Raw genomic sequence first — 17,128 nt, forward strand, 5'->3', positions numbered from 1 at the left:
TGAAATACAAGTTAAATACTTAAGGACTGTCTGTCCTTAACTTTGAATTTTAAGTTCAAACGTTAAGGACATAGGTCCTTAAGTTATAGTCCTATGTTAAAAACTTGAGGACTGTTTGTCATTAACTACAGGAGTCCTTAAGTTTGAAATACAAGTTAAATACTTAAGGACTGTCTGTCCTTAACTTTGAATTTCAAGTTCAAAAGTTAAGGACATGAGGTCCTTAAGTTATAGTCCCATGTTAAAAACTTAAGGACTGTCTATCCTTAACTTTGAATTTCAAGTTCAAAAGTTAAGGATATGAGGTCCTTAAGTTATAGTCCCATGTTAAAAACTTGAGGATTGTTTGACATTAACTACAGGAGTCCTTAAGTTTGAAATACAAGTTAAATACTTAAGGACTGTCTGTCCTTAACTTTGAATTTTAAGTTCAAACGTTAAGGACATAGGTCCTTAAGTTATAGTCCCATGTTAAAAACTTGAGGACTGTTTGTCATTAACTACAGGAGTCCTTAAGTTTGAAATACAAGTTAAAAACTTAAGGACTGTCTGTCCTTAACTTTAAATTTTAAGTTCAAACGTTAAGGACATGAGGTCCTTAAGTTATAGTCCCATGTTAAAAACTTGAGGACTGTCTGTCCTTAACTTTGAATTTTAAGTTCAAACGTTAAGGACATAGGTCCTTAAGTTATAGTCCCATGTTAAAAACTTGAGGACTGTTTGTCATTAACTACAGGAGTCCTTAAGTTTGAAATACAATTTCAAAAGTTAAGGACATGAGGTCCTTAAGTTATAGTCCCATGTTCAAAACTTAAGGACTGTCGGTCCTTAACTTTGAATTTCAAGTTCAAAATTTAAGGACATTTGGTCATTAACTTTGAATTTGAAGTTCACTTACACTTAGTCATGAACAAATACTAACAAACTCAATGGACAAATCAACAGTTGAGAGAAACAACGAAATAAATAACAAAATGCCTTGACATAACTTTTGAAATTGTAATTTTGCATAGCTGTTACAAAAAATTATGCTATGCCAACAAAACAAAATATAAGTGCCTTTTCACAAATTTACAGAATATTTCAGAACTATCCTAAACTGGCATAATTCAGATGTCAGCTTTACAGCAATTTTATACAAAAATAACACCACAATTTCTTTACAACTCCTTTGGACAGAATGTTTCATTTTCACTCTCATAATCATCACCAACATTTTCTGGTAGAGTATCATAACCAGAATTTCTTTTCCATTCACCATGTGCCCAAAGATTTGCAGCAAGTTCTTTTCGAAAGTCTTTTATGTCTTCGGGTTGGAATTGCTGCACGTCCTTTCCAATCATCAGCAACTCGACAAATTTGATCAAGAATGAACCACAATCAGTCATAAGAGAAATGTAAGATATGCAATGAATTAAACAATAAATCTTAAGTACATATGAATAATATAACAAATAATAACACGTACGATCCAGTTTGGTGTGGTGATCTTTGCCATTGTATATCAAATTTGTTGAAGACATTCCCAAAAGACTTGTGATTTTTGTCAAACTGTGAGAACTTTAGCAAATGGGGGATCATGTGTGCATACATTTGCATGTAGTTCATTCCTGCTTCATATGGCTCACTGTATATGGAATCATATACATCAATCTTTTTTTGATTCAAGTCCAATACTCCCAACAAAAAGTGTGTCACAGCTTCATCATCTTCTGATGGAAGCCGACATGGAAAAAAGATTTTGTCAACCTCAGTCCATGCAATTCCACATCTACCGTTGTCCCCCCACACATATGGTGTCAGAAATAACTGATTATCACCAGCACACCAAAACTCATCACTAGCATCTTCACTGAAATCTTTATACACAAGTGCCATATAATTATCAAAAAGAACATCAGTAGTTGTGCATCGAAAAGGATGATCGTGAGGGTGGTAGCATTCCTTCTTTCTCAGATAATAGAGAGCAATGTCAATATGCTTCATAAAAAGGCAAAAAATAAAACAAATCAATAACAAATCAGTCATAAAATAATGAAAAAATGATAAATTAATAATAGAAAAAAATGCCTTGTGAATTATCTAACCTTATCATCAAGAACAAATTTGCTATCTGAAAGCTCAAGGAAAAATATTTTGCTACAGATTTTTTGATGATACAATTTGTATGGTTTTTTCCTCAAACTATTATCATCAGCATATAAATCAATTTGTCCCCTGAAAATTTTGAAAATGTCAAGTTAGAATTTTGAAAACTTTAATTTATAACTTAAGGACCAAGTGTCCTTAGCTTTTGAATTTGATACTCAAACTTAAGGACTGCTTGTCCTTAACTTATGAATTTTGAATTCAAACTTAAGGACAAAAAGTCTTTAAGTTTTAAACTTGAATCTATAAGTTAAGGACAGTTAGTCCTAAAATTAGTCTAACAATCACAGAAGTTAAGGATGTAGTGAAACACATTAAGAGACTTACTCTTTTTTGCGACCTCTCCTTTTCTCCTTGCCCAACCACACAATGAATTTCTTCACTAATTTTTCATCTTTTTTGGCATAATGAAAAATACACATACGAGTATAGGTTGATTTTATCCAACCTGAACTCTTCAGAGTATTTTGATTGTCTGCCTTGGAACTTACTGTTTTTCCTTCCTTATCAAAAGGAGATTTCAACTGCCAGCTTAACTTCTTGTTCCTTTTACCTCAACCAAGTTCTTCTTCAACATTTCCTTCACCCTCCATAGTTAAAGTCGAATCAATGTCCATTTGTATACTTGGAGGAGTAGGAGTAAGAAGAGAAAATGACGGATCATCATAACCAATACTGTCTCTCTTTCTTTTCCTTGTATATTGGTTAAGATTGTCATCATTGGTGTCCTCTTTGTTTTCCTCTGCTGGCGACACTATATATATATATATATACATATTCATATTAGTTTTCTGCAACAGGTCAAATGAAGAGAAAAAATTTCAATTGTACATATAATAATTAGGGCACAATCAGTACCTGTCTTCTCCACAGTACCTTCTTGTGTTTTTTCAAGAGACAACTCAGCTAAAATATTGCGTGCAGTATTTTCTTTTTCTTGCAATTCCACATTTTCTTTATCTTGCAGTTGTTCACCATGATCTTTAGATGCTTGTTGACAAGATTCTGCAAAAATATTTACAACAACTAACATGTTAATAATCTTTAATTAAAACAAACATATATAAAATTAAAAAAGCACTGCCTAACCATTTGCAATATCCAAGATCATTCCAGCTACATCATCATCATCACATGTTGCATCTATAGATTTGGAACCAATCTCACTTCTGCCTATGTCTTGAGATTGTAGTCCAGTTTTCTCTTGATACTGCACTCCAGCTTCTTTGCTTGCTGCTTCAAAAGATACAATATATAATGAAATAAAGATACAATATATAATGAAAATTTTATCTAACCTTGACTGGCACAAGTTTGAACTCCAAATTTTTCTTTGTATGACAGCGGTGTAGAGAGATCATACGTTCCTTCTAAGCATTTGCATACAATCTCGCTGACACTTGTCCCCAATGGACTTGTTAAATCCTCCTGTGATTGCAATCCACAAACTCTACAAATTTTCTCCGGCACTCCACAAACTTCTGCATGCACATGTATAGTTTATATGTATTAATCTATTGAATATACATTTCAACGAAAATAAAAATCAAAATCTATAACTAACCTTTCCCAATATCAGTAACATTTTCAGTTTCATCATCTAGATGTGCGTCTCTAAATTCTCTTTCATACTGACCCTCTGCATGCACATCCATATAATCACGTTCAACACCACCTGCATCTTGGTTGAATATGCCAGTACGCTCAGTAGCACGACAATGATCATCAACTCCATATTTTCTAATTGGAGCACTAGATTCTCTATCTGTGTTCATCTGATCAGCTTTCCCAAACATGTTAATCAAAGTATCAAGCTTTGATCCTAGAGTTTTCTTTAAATCCTGAGAAAGCAGCTAAGTTACAAAGAGAAGGACATGTTTAAAACTTAAGGACAGGCAGTCCTTAAGTTTGAACTTAAAGTTCAAAACTTAAGGAAATGCAATCCTTAAGTTTGAACTCCAAGTTCAAAAGTTAAGGACAAGAAGTCCTTAACTTTGAATTCCAAGTTCAAAACTTAAGGACATGATGTCCTTAAGTTTCATTTCAAAGTTCAAAAGTTAAGGACAAGAAGTCCTTATCTTTCAATTCCAAGTTCAAAATTTATGGACACAAAATCCTAAAGTTGGACTAACTGAAATTACCTTGATTTCGTTCTCAATCTTTTTTTCTGATTAACTCTGGTAACTTCTGCTTGCAAATCCTTCTTAAAACTCTCTAATAATCTCTGAATCAAAAAACATAATATAAAAAAAAGGTGTTCGTAAGCAAGAAATAATCAAATAAAAAACTAATACTATTCAAATGCAGAAACACATACTCTAACAATTTCCTTAAGTACGCCTTCGTCAAATTGTGTGGAAGAAGACCTTGAGCCTTGATCTTGTGAAACTGGCTCCTCCACACAAAGAGGTTGTGTATCTTCTTCTTCCACGGGAATAAAGGGTGACACCTCAATCAACTTAAACACCTATTATATAAGAAAAACTAAACATAAGTATACATAACTAAAACAAATAAACAAAAAAAAGATAGTAATTACATTAACTTACTTTTTTATTATGGAAATATTTTCTACAAAGAGCATCAAATTGTGGAGACTTCATTTCAGAATAACATAACATTCGAGGATAACCAACTTCTTTGAAGTTCACAAATTGTTTCTCTTGGAAAATAGGAAGTACTTCCATAATCCAGACACAAAACGCAAAAGGAAAGCCAACTAAAGTGTAGCTATCAATATCTTTTTCTTTCTCTTTCTCCTTCTGAACATCATTCTCATTTGATTTCAAGCAACTCTTCAATGATTTTAATAGCGTCTCATAAGCAAGAGAGCCCCAGTTGAAGGAAGCTCAAAGTGCATCATCGTCAAAAATTTTCATTATTTGCTCCGACACATTCCTATTTTTCCTCTTGCCCATCAAAACCGACTCAACAAAATAGAGTGTTGCCAACTTCAAAGAATCATCATCACTGCCAGCAAATGATGAAGTTGTACCATGTGGGCGACTAGAAATAAAACTATACAAATCAGCCAACTCAATTTTGTCCTTTCCAGGGAAATAGACTCTTAAAAGCCTATTCTCTTTCTCATTTAAACCTTTCATGTCAAGCGACGAATAAGACTTCAAACCAGTAATAATATGGAATGCATCACGAGTAAACTTAATATCGCGGTCAAATACCTTGAAGGTCATCGAATCAGGTTCATTACTAACAATTTCAGAAAGCAATACACAGTGCATAAGTTTACCCGAGAACTTCACACTTTGTAATCTGAAGAAGTTGCCAAAAATATTTTCCCTCAATTTCTTCCATTGGCTATTCGACAGAAAACTTTTAATTATTTCCTTATATTGAAAATCTCCTTTCCAATATACCAGAAAATTACGCCAATCGTCAAAATCAAAAAAATGATCACCTTCCATTATAACACTAGAAAAGAAGGAAAAACAAACAAAGATTAGGACTTAACTTAAAATTTCAAGTTTAAAAGTTAAGCAAATACAATCCTTAACTTTAAATTTTAAGTGCAAACGTTAAAGAAATACAGTCCTTAACTTATACTTTCAACTTCCAAAGTTAAGGACACTTAGTCCTTAACTTCAAGTTTCATGTGCAAAAGTTAAGGACAATAAGTCCTTAACTTTAAATTGTAAATGCAAAGGTTAAGGAAATACAGTCCTTAACTTATACTTTCAACATCCAAAGTTAAGGACACTTAGTCCTTAACTTCAAGTTTCATGTGCAAAAGTTAAGGATAATCAGTCCTTAACTTTAAATTGTAAGTGCATAGGTTAAGGAAATACAGTCCTTAACATATACTTTCAACATCCAAAGTTAAGGACACTTTGTCCTTAACTTCAAGTTTCATGTGCAAAAGTTAAGGACAATCAGTCCTTAACTTTGAATTCCAACTACAAAATTTAATGTCGTTTCTTCTTTACATTTAATGAACACAGTTAACTGAAAATTCATAATCAGTAAGCTTATGAATTTCTACGATTATTTTTATGAAATATACCTACATGATCAAATATATTGAATCAACCACAAACACATTTCAAATTTCACACACTAAAAATTTATCAAAAACAGAATCACACAAAATATACTATACTGAATCAACATATAATGCTAATTTTTGAAATTTCACACATACTTCACACGGCATTGAACCAACTTACAAATAAAGAAAAACGAAGATGACGGAGAAGATGAAGGACAGAAGAAGACGGAGAAGATGAAGATGAAGATGACGGAAAATGACAGAGAAGATGAAGGAGCAGAAGTTTAACTGAGATTGCAGTTTGCATACGAGGAAGATGAAGAAGCGTAGAACTCTGAACGAATGAAATAAGGGTTTTCGTCGATTTTGGGATTATACAAGAAATAGAGAAAGGGTAATTGTGTCTTTTCCCCCTTAGTAGTGGCTATTTTTGATAAGCATTTTAAATAGTGGATAAAAATTAAATACACCCTTATTTAGTGGCTACTACACGCCATTTTCACTAAATTTTGCTCTTAAAAAAATTGCAAGACAACATGAAGTGGGCCTTTATCCCAATTAATGAATCTGCCCACAAAAATAAATTACAGAAATTAATTCTTTTTTTTTAAATAAAATTATTGAAGTGTAGGGTTTCCTTTATCCCAAAATAATTTCTTACTCCTGCAACGTAGTTAGCCGCCGCCACCATCGTTAATGAAAATTTTCAGAAGACTTTTTCATCTGAAAATTTTCGTTCCCTCCTTTTTTTTAAAAAAAAAAAGAATTTATCCATACCCTTTTAGAAAAGAGAGAAACTTAACTTTCTCATCTTTCCTATGTTCAGCCACCATTCACCATTGAAGCACTAAGCTTCAAAATTCTAATTTTCAGAGAAAACTGAAATCATGGCCTCTCATACTCTTTGTTGTGGCTTATGGCCGCTAGTCGTCGGAGTTCCGACGGTGGTTGGCAGTAGAAGTCAGGCGGCCATTAGGCAAACTTGATAATAAAATCTTTATTTGTCTTTTATAAAAGAACTGACTAAAGAAAACTGATTTCTTAATTGTTAGATTTGATAGTTTGCCATAAAGGAATTTTGGGGCAAATCAATTAACTAATTCAGTTCTGATGATGGCAAGAATGAAAAAAAATTCGTTACTGATTAATCATTGGCCTTTCTGTTTCTTCTACTTTCTTTTGTTCTATTTTGAAAACTCATTTCAAAATTGGAAGAAGAAAAAAAAATTAATCGGATTAACGGAATAACTTTAATCAATTGCACTTAAATTTCAACATGGATTAACACATAGTTCTAAATCTACACAAAGATTAGAACAGTATTATTACATTTCCGGACTAGAAAACTAGCATATGGCTCTGATACCAAAGAAGGAACACGTTAATCTAAACATATTAGATAGCGCATAAATAGTAAAACGAGAACTTACTTGTTCTTCGTGGTGCAGAAGCGGAAGGCAGATTGAACCGCGACTGGAATTACTGATCGGTGATGGTTGTCACGGTATGTTGGAATAACCCCCAATTCCACAGTCTAAACCCTTATTTCTAATTGAGAGAGAGAAAGAGCGCGTGGAAAATACTGCTTAAAGTATTCTTTAATGTACATATATAGGGAATATTAGGATTAACTAGTAACCCTATTGGGCCTTAAAGCACCCCCTATGGGTGGACCCAATTTTCCTACAAGGAACTTCAAGGACATTGTGGACAGGAACCATCCTATAATCATCTGCTTGATTGAAACATGAATGAAGAACCATTATTGCCTCATGGAGTTTGTTTAATTTACTAACTTCTTTGAGATTAGTGTAAAAAATCTCTGGAGTAGTGGATCTCATGTGAAAAAGTGGCTCTTGCGTGGATAAGTGCTGAGCTTGCAATAGATCCGATCACCATCACAAATCAAAAAATATATGTTAAACATTCAGGTAACCTCATCCTCCAATCCATGTCTATTATCCCTTGTATATGTTAGTACTGCCCCTACAAATAGGAACATATTATTGAATAATCTTGAAACTGTTGACTAAAGAACCATTATTTACCTTGGCTGCTTTGTGGAGATTTTAATGAAGTCACAACTACCTCCGAGAAGTTTGGAGGAAGCCCTATCAATAATAATAGAGTTTTTACTTTTATTCAATGCATAGATAATATAGACATGATTGACTTAGGTTTTACCTGTCCCAAATTGACTTGGTCCAACAAAAGAAACAAATAACACCTAATTTTGGAAATTGGAAAGTTTTTTGGCCAATTTGGATTGGCTAGCTTTGCACCCAAACACGAGTGTGTTGCATTTTCTATGTGCCCACTTAGACCACTATCCTACCTACCTAACTTTTTAAACCCTATGAGGAGACCTGTTTTTTCCATTTGAAACTATACGGTTAGCCACCCCGACTTCAATATTGCCAATTACCACTAACACAATAACAATTCTTATTCTAGTGCAATTGCATCGTTCATCAAACATGTGCGTTTCTAGAATAAAAATATTTTTGGAAATATTTTTAAACAAAAAAGACTATCCTTGATCGAAATCCAAATCTGAATGTAAATAATAAATTTTAATTTCATTTAGACCTGGATAAAAATTTAATAGCTCTCTATAATCAAATTCTTAAGAATAGAAAGATTTGAACGATTAAATATAGAGTACAATGGCTCAATGAAGGAAATGCTAATATTAAATTTTTTTCATCTATCGATTATTCAAAGGAGTAAAAAGAATAGAATACTAGGTTTGCACGACTCTGTCAGTAATTGGACTTTTGACCTTGAACATATATGTAATATTATCTTATGACATTTTGATAATATTTATACTACCTAACTCATTTTTGTCCTATCAATCTCTTACCTATCCCCATTACTTTTGACGTCTTGTCAGAAAGAGACCATAACGCTCTTGACATGGCCCTTGACTTATGCTAAAATCAAAAAAGCAATTTCTTCTATTAAACCTCTGAAAGCAACTGGGCTTGACGGTATACATCCTATTTTTTTTTTCAAAAAAGTTCTGGAATGAAACAAGAAGTGCCATTGAAAAAACTTGTATGGATACCTTTTCCACTCTAACAATACTGCCTGATATTAATAGTACTTATATTATTCATATCCCAGAAGGTAAGAACCTACAAAATATATCTCAGTATAGACCAATTAGCCTTTGTAGCACAATTTACAAAATAATCTTCTCATGACCTAAAATTCCGTCATGATGGCACCTAACACGACCCGCCAGATAAGTCAAACAACGATTAACACAACTCGAATGAAAAATCATCAATAATCAATAAATAAGATGGTTGAATTCCATACAATATCCTAAGGATTGGTAGTACAAGCCATGAGACACTAAAATAAAGAATACAACTACAGTACAAAGAATAAATACAGTATCTATTTGAAGTTTACCTAAATAGAATTATAAGTCTTAAGCTACCATAAACAAGTGGTAGCTGGAATCTGGATCGCTGGTACGACATCAATGCTAGGCTTCATCATCCAAAGCAGCTCAGCTCCAACATCTACACGCAAGGTGCAGAAGTGACCGATCCCATATACTCAGTAAGTATCAAGAGTAACTTCGATAAAGTGGTGACGAGGTTATAGGTCAAAAGATACTCACTTTACTTAACATGTACAGCTCTATAACATATACATGCACACAACAATATTGTGGAAAACTAATCCTGAAGTACAGATAAGCCCACAGCGTACATAAAGAAGATATGCACAAGCATTTTAACCAACTAACAATTCAGCATATAGAGAAGATGCACATATTATATCATATAACTAATCAATAATTGCATATGGAGAAGGTATGCACATGTTTCATGCTAGTTTAACAGCTCAATATGTAGAGAAGATATGTGCTTAACATCATTAAATCATCAACAGTTACTATTGTACCCTATTTTATACGAGTCCAACCAAGATTCAACTAGTGATTTTCCTATTGTTAGTGAAAAAGAGTTGCCACCTAATATTTATAGGTATACTAGGGTGCCTATTCATTAATTATATTATTATCCTATTAGTCTTCTAACCAATGAGATTTGGATAAGGGTTCTTGTTCTTCTAAGGGGAAGTGTTAGGCACCCCCTAAAATTTACCTGAAGTAGCTCCATAGGACTTAGACTAGGTTTAAGAAATTAAATGTCTATATTCTACTTAATTAGTACTTAAAAGTTTGTGGCTTACTCTATATCTTTGTTTAAAGTCTATCATTTAAAAGAACATAATATATGTATTTTGAAAGGAGAACATAGGTTGGATTTGTAAAACTCTTTTAAAAGGTTTATATCTACAAGATTGAAAAGATTTGTAATGTTTACATCTACAAGATTTGAAAAGATTTGTAAAATGTGGCGATACTTTGAATGCCTTATATTTTGGAATAATATAGCTATTTGTATAAATCTAGTAAAGCAAAGACTTTAGGAAAATTGGGCCTTGAATATACCTTTGGGAATTGGTTTCAATCTGAAGCTGTGTTATGAAGTAAATTTGTTGGGGCTTGATAACCCACTATATTTGATCTTTGTTTATAGAAAACTAACTTCATAGTCATCCTTTTATTGCTGTTTAGAAAAAGAGTTGTTTTCTTTCCAAATCTGTTTTAAACTTCAAAATGGAACCTCATTAAAATGGTTAGCATGAATAAAGAGGAAAATTGTATACCAGAAATGAGTGACAAGTATATTGAGGTTCTTTAGCCAATATAGGATAGACATCGATTTTCTTTTAATTACCTATGGTCTTTGGCTAGCCTAGGTTACTAAGATGTTAAAGCACAGTAAAACATTCAATAATATCATTAGTGTCATAATATATATAAAAGAAAAATAAATAACGAGCTCAGTTTTATCTAAAAATTAGGAAAGGAAAGGGAACTGGACTCAGCAATTAGGCCCAAAAGAAATATAGACCTAGCAGATTTCGAACACATAAGCGGCAGACTTCAGCGACTTGGGCTCTAGGCTAGAACTTGGGCCTGAGTTCTAACAAGCGCAGTTCGATCGTATATGCAATAAAGGAAAGGAAAGACATTAGTCATGAGGCCCAATAAAATATATCATTCAAGTGTGATTAAGAGTATAGTAAAGCTAATTATGAGGCCCAAAAATACTATAACAAGCAAGCATTGTTAGAGTGAAGACCAAACTTCATTTATATTGTCAATGCCTAAAAGCTTAGGGTAAGAACTTATTCGTGAACAACGTATCCTTGGAATCCCTGGTACTTCAGAGTTCATAAGGGTCTCAAGGACCACAAGCAGTGCTTGTATCAGGGATGGACATCTCATCCACAAACTAAGCCCCACCCCAAATACTCTTAGTTACTCACAATCATTCTTCCCCAACGGTTTAAAGATAAATGAGGAAATCGCTCTAATAACTAACATGGTAGCAACAGTTGAGACAAAGGTTCAGGTAATACATATTGTCACAAAAGCTTCACATAATACTACAGCAGAGCATAAGGATATGAACATTATCAACTTTAATTCAGACATAAGAATGTTGGTTGCTGCAGGTATTTACACTATCCAACAGAATGCATCAGAACACTTAAAGGGACCAATCACAAATGTAAATAAGAAAGGTCATAGCGGTCACTAGCTCAAGTTTGAAACACTAAGTTAAATGACTTAGGGAGGTGGAACAAATATGTTTCTTAACCTTACCAATCCTACTGATAGGTCCAAACTAGTAGGGACTTTTAACTAAGTTTATAGCATACCAATAGTTATTAGAAGTCAAGGTATTCAACCAAGCATGCCACAGTATCTCTCCCAAATAGGGTAAACAAATATTCATGAGTTTCCCTTAAGCTTACTAGTGATCACAGTCAACTTATGTTCCAAATTCCATGTTGTTAAACCTTTTAGAAGAAAATAGATTCATCTTCTTCTTTATGTGGTAATACAGTTCTAAGTGAATGGTATAACAACTCAAACATAAGTCTCTTCAGATAAAGAGGCAAACAAGTGGTTCATAAGTTAGAATAAGAAAATACTTAAACATGCACATAATAATATTCTCTAAAGGCTACAGGGTTGCAATATGAGATCTATGACTAGGCTAATGTGTTTATTACAAGGGAGTTATATTGTACGAGGCGAAATCAGAGGACTTTATTTCTCGCTATCAAGTCATTTCGGAAGAATGTCTCGAGACCCCGAGGACGGGGAGCCGCGACCGAGTCCCCTCCCTCGGGGCTCGTCGAGGCCCGACTCTAAAAAGACGGAGGTCGAGGCCTGAACAGAAGGGGAAGCATCCAAGGTACACGGCTAATTCTGATAAAGCTGGCCTATCCAGAGCCTATGCCAAAGCATCACGTCTAGCCGTCCCATCTCCATACTTTGTAATTAATGCATGTTGTACTATAGCCGAAGTTCCCCTCCTATATAAAAGGAACCCTCGCTACTTTGTGATGGGCTGATGTTGCTCCAACTATTTCTGCAACCCGATCCAATAATATATATATATATATATATATATATATATATATATATATATATATATATATATATATATATATATATATATATTCCCTTTTCTCTCTAACTCGCTTGTTCTTATTGGCTTGAGGCCACTTTAGCATCTGCCATCCCCCCGATTATTCTTCATTTATTGCTTGGTATTGGCCATAAAGAGACTTGTTTAATCATATCTTAACTGTTATCCCATCCCTGACTACCCCAATAGCTCGAGATCGACCCCGAGGTCCTCCGTCAACCAATCCGAATCCAGGGCAGTAAGCCCCTCGGTTTGATTACTACCTCATTTTAGCTTGTATTTCATCGTTAAACTTCATATTCCTAGCATCATATGTTATAACAACTAGCATAAAAATAGATCACATATTTTTAGAATCACATTTATAAATTTAATTGCGGTTACCACTTTCATAGTAAACAGTTTGGCGCCCATCGTAGGGCTGAAAATAATAGCGATTATTTTCTTGCTAGTTCCATCCCAAAAACACAAGTTATTTTCACACTTTTTCTTGCCCAAGATCTCTTCATTTCAGGTCAAAATGTCTGTCTGGTGAATAGAATCGAGAATGACAACCTCAAAAACCACGGGGAAAATGGTGTGGCTGCTCCAGCTGCCGGAGCGCAACCACAAAATCCTAATGATGTACCCGGACCAGTTCCAACAGACGCGGATTCACAGGGCGCACAATAGGTCGACGAAACCTCACACACCGACAGGAGCGTATGGCATAGCGACCGATAGGAAGCCCAAAGAACCCCAGCCCGAGAAGAACAGGAAGTTAGTCTTCATGTTATTCTTGAAATGTTGTAGGCATAGCAGTTGGGCATCGCTCAGTTATAAAGCCACCCGAAAACTCCCAGCATAGTAGTGACGGAAACAGCTCCCCCCACCGAGCAAATGCCCGAGAGGTCAAGCAATAACGGATCGGTAGCCGACCCTTCCATAGCAAAGAGGTTTGGGGATCTCTCCAAAAGGGTTGAATCGGGTTCGCGGAAGTTCATGCAACAGCCGTTCACCAATGAAGTGGCCCCTGAACCCATTTCAAAGAAGTCCAGAATGCCAGAACTCCCTAAGAAGAGCGAGACCTCAGATCCCAACGAACACATTACTGCCTATACGTGCACAGGAAAAGGCAACGACCCAAAATATGATGAGATCGAGCCCTTCTTATTGAAGAGGCTCAGGGAAACATTCTCGAAAGGGACCATGATATGGCGTCACAACCTAGCGCCCGATCCTATAAACTCGCATATTGTACAGTAAGACTCCTTCATGAAGGCGTACGCCAGCGCTATCAAAACGACGATGAGAAGGCCCGATGCATCCAGGGCCGAGCAAAGGGAGAAAGAAACGCTACGGGGATTCGCACCTCATTTCTCGATAGAATGAATGGGATTACCCTCGGTCTTGGATGACTAGGAAATACAGGCCTTCACTCAAAGCCTAAACAAACCAAGCCCGACGATTCCAGGGCAGTTCAAATAAAGCTTGATCAGGTACCCAGTCAAGACCTGGTCAGATGCCCGTACCCGGCATTGGTCACAAACCAGGTCATGGATGCCCGTCCGGGAGTCTCCTCGGGCTCAACTTACCCAAACAGGTTCCTGGCAAAGAAACCAATGCCAAACAGAGCAAGGTACCGCTCGTGCGTCACAGACAGGAGGAACGCCCCGAGATGCAATCTACCTCATGACGATCGAGGAATGGCCCGAGGGCAATATCCTTAAGGAATTGTTAACAAAAGTAGATTTGACGTGGACGCATGGACAGCAAGGGCGCCTCTCCCACCAGAGTACAATTTCCACATCGCTATACCAAACATCGTGCTTGCTATAAGCGAAACCGGGGACGTCAAATGGCTCGGATCAATTTGGTTGAATTCCCCCCCAAAGAAATCATAGCCTGGCGCAGGAACTACATAGCAAGTGCGGCGGTAAGACCAAAGGTAGCCACCAGCTCCGAAGGAAAGACGCCAAGCAGTTCCGTAAAAATCGCCACCGAGAACTGATGAGCGACCGAATTCAAGTTCGCCCCCAATATGAAAGGCAGCCAGGAGGAACGAAACAAGCAGACCGTAGCGCATCACCACGGTGATGGAGGAACGACGACCCTTTCCAAGGACATGTAAAAAGGAGAGCAAAATTTGTCAGCACCGAAGAAAGGAAAGCCTAGGGGTATACCCCCAGGGACGCCCCTAAAGTCAGCAAAGAGGATACCAAGACCTCGTCTCGATCTCGCAATGATGTACTGATAACCTTCTTCCTTACTCGATCCATTTTTGATAAAACATATGCTCATGAGTTCAGGTGACTCGATCAACACTGTCGGACCATCGAGTCGAAACATAACCACCTCCCGAATCCTTGACAGACTCCAAATGGCGATCACCACAATATGGGGGAAAGGCCATTCCTCGCAGTACAGCATGACCAGCCCAGACCAAAATACCGAGTTCCATGTCATCAAAAGAGATGCAAGGCACGGACACCTTATTCGGACGACCTCGGACACATAGACCGAAGATAAGGTCGTCCCCACTTTGCCAAAAGGGAAAAAATTCCATACAAGGGATGGAATTAAAACCATCGGCAGGAAGCGACACGCGGCAAGAAGAAATCCTGCATCACGTGACACACCGCCAGTACCAACATCTCCACTCTCGAAAGAGTCAAAGGGTAAGCAAACCACATCTTCAGCCAAGCCCGATTAAACATAGCAGAGGGCTGTACTAGAGTCCACACCCCGAAATGGCAGGAACATACCTAACCTCGAAACGTCACCTACATGTCCCGCGGTAAGGAAGAACTGCTTCACTCCTTTGTTATTTTTTCACTAACCCGTATGCAGACACCGGGTTAGGGCGTTCAGAGGATCTAACTCTACCCGAAGCCTTCAAGGCCTTAACTGGAGTTGCACGCTCTTTCCCCTTGGCTGGACTTCTGCCCCAAAGAGGGTTTCGCCAGCAAGATACTTAGTAGAGCGACATGCCCCTGAGGAGGATCCGACAAGATCACAGTCCTTCTTCTACAATCAAACGACGAAGAGCACCCCTCTTTTTTTTGGAGGCACCATCCGCTCAGAAGGCCGGAGAATGACAGACTAAGTTTCGATAAGGAATCATGTACTGGACCAAACAAACCAGGAGCCGTGCCTGCATGGGCTGAAATCACAACGATGAAAAATATATATTTACGCCAAGCAATAAAGAATATCTTTCAACATCTCTTGCTTCAGAAAAGGAAATTTCAGCATACTCTCGGCAGGGATCCCTCCATCGAATGCGTCCCAAAAGGCTCAGAGACTTAGCGTTAACAATTTGACACCCGCACGACCCCAAGGTCGGAAGTTCAGGCTCATAAGGCCCCAACGAGGAAGCTCCAAGCTCACGAATAACGGCCTTCGAGTCTAAGCAAACTCGATGACTCGGAGACTATCACCGATCATCATGCACTGGAAAACCTGAAACTGTAAGACCCCGAGCGGGCAGACTTGGCATAACCAGATCTATTATACATAGCAACAAAAATAGTAAGACCTCAACAGGCATGACAAACTGTAAGACCTCAACACGCATGAAATTTTTGTAAGACCTTACTACAGGCGTAAAAACCCAATCCCAAAGTTTAGGCTATACGTCGCATTGGTAAGAATCCCTAAAGGGCATACCCTCGGTGTAGATGCCTAAACTATCACTCGGGATCAAAAATGGCTTCGGCCAAACGCATATGACTACGGTCAAAACGGCTGCTCCAGCCAAATTAACGCGACTCGGGGACGCCTGACTATCGCTAACAAAATTGCAGGCCATTACTTCGAATATACTTCGAAAAGAACCGGCTAAAACATGCTTCCCTCAACAGGTAAAAGAGCTTCGACCATGTCGGCTCCAAATCACAAGGCTTCGAGCTACTAAACCTACGAGCTAAGAACCTTCCGAGGTGCTTGAACATCGCCGCTAACGACTTTGAAATCGAGGTTCTTCCAGAACCGATGACGGGTCAGGCAAAATCATTTCAAAAAATACTCAACGAGAGGAGAACAAAGCCTACAAAAAAGCCAACGGGTAAAAGCATAAGAGCCATTGTCGCCAGCCAAACGAGCCTCCGGGCCGCACACTAAAAAGGTTTTAATGACCAAACAGCGTAAGAGCCACTGTTTCTAGCTTGAAAATTGAAAACTTTACGATTAAAATGAGCTTGAGTCATAACCCGATTCGGAGACCGGATCCAAAATAGTTAACTGCAATATGCCTAAGGGCATGACAAAAATGCCATTGTCGCCAGCCAAATGAGCCTCCGGGCCACGCACTTGTAAGATCACCTCGACCCGAAGCACAAAAAGCCATCGTCTTCCGCCCATGCGAGCAGGAAAGAACTTGAGGGTCAATTAAAGCTTGAGTCACAATGCGACTCGGAGACTGGACCCAAAATAGTCGAAACAGCAAATGCCCAAGGGC

General features: G+C 37.2%; 1 protein-coding gene across 2 annotated transcripts; it reads right to left on the reverse strand.

Moving 5' to 3' along the window:
* Positions 1-983: 983 nt before the first annotated feature.
* LOC107782918 (uncharacterized) lies at positions 984-8,241 on the reverse strand. 2 transcript variants are annotated; one of them, XM_075225350.1, is made up of 11 exons: positions 7,585-8,241; positions 4,698-5,580; positions 4,466-4,615; positions 4,290-4,372; positions 3,713-3,989; positions 3,447-3,629; positions 3,238-3,381; positions 3,007-3,153; positions 2,476-2,902; positions 2,088-2,217; positions 984-1,980 (listed from the first exon to the last, which is right to left on the reverse strand). In XM_075225350.1, the coding sequence occupies exons 5-9, from the start codon at positions 3,942-3,944 to the stop codon at positions 2,703-2,705; spliced, it is 906 nt and encodes a 301-aa protein (XP_075081451.1). In that variant the 5' UTR covers positions 3,945-3,989; positions 4,290-4,372; positions 4,466-4,615; positions 4,698-5,580; positions 7,585-8,241; the 3' UTR covers positions 984-1,980; positions 2,088-2,217; positions 2,476-2,702. The 2 variants fall into 2 exon arrangements, with proteins under 2 accessions (XP_075081451.1, XP_075081452.1); XM_075225351.1 differs by lacking the exon at positions 4,698-5,580.
* Between the last annotated feature and the right edge of the window lie 8,887 nt (positions 8,242-17,128).

The sequence above is a fragment of the Nicotiana tabacum genome, chromosome 11 (genome assembly GCF_000715075.1).
Source record: "Nicotiana tabacum cultivar K326 chromosome 11, ASM71507v2, whole genome shotgun sequence".
NCBI classification, from domain to species: Eukaryota; Viridiplantae; Streptophyta; class Magnoliopsida; order Solanales; family Solanaceae; genus Nicotiana; species Nicotiana tabacum.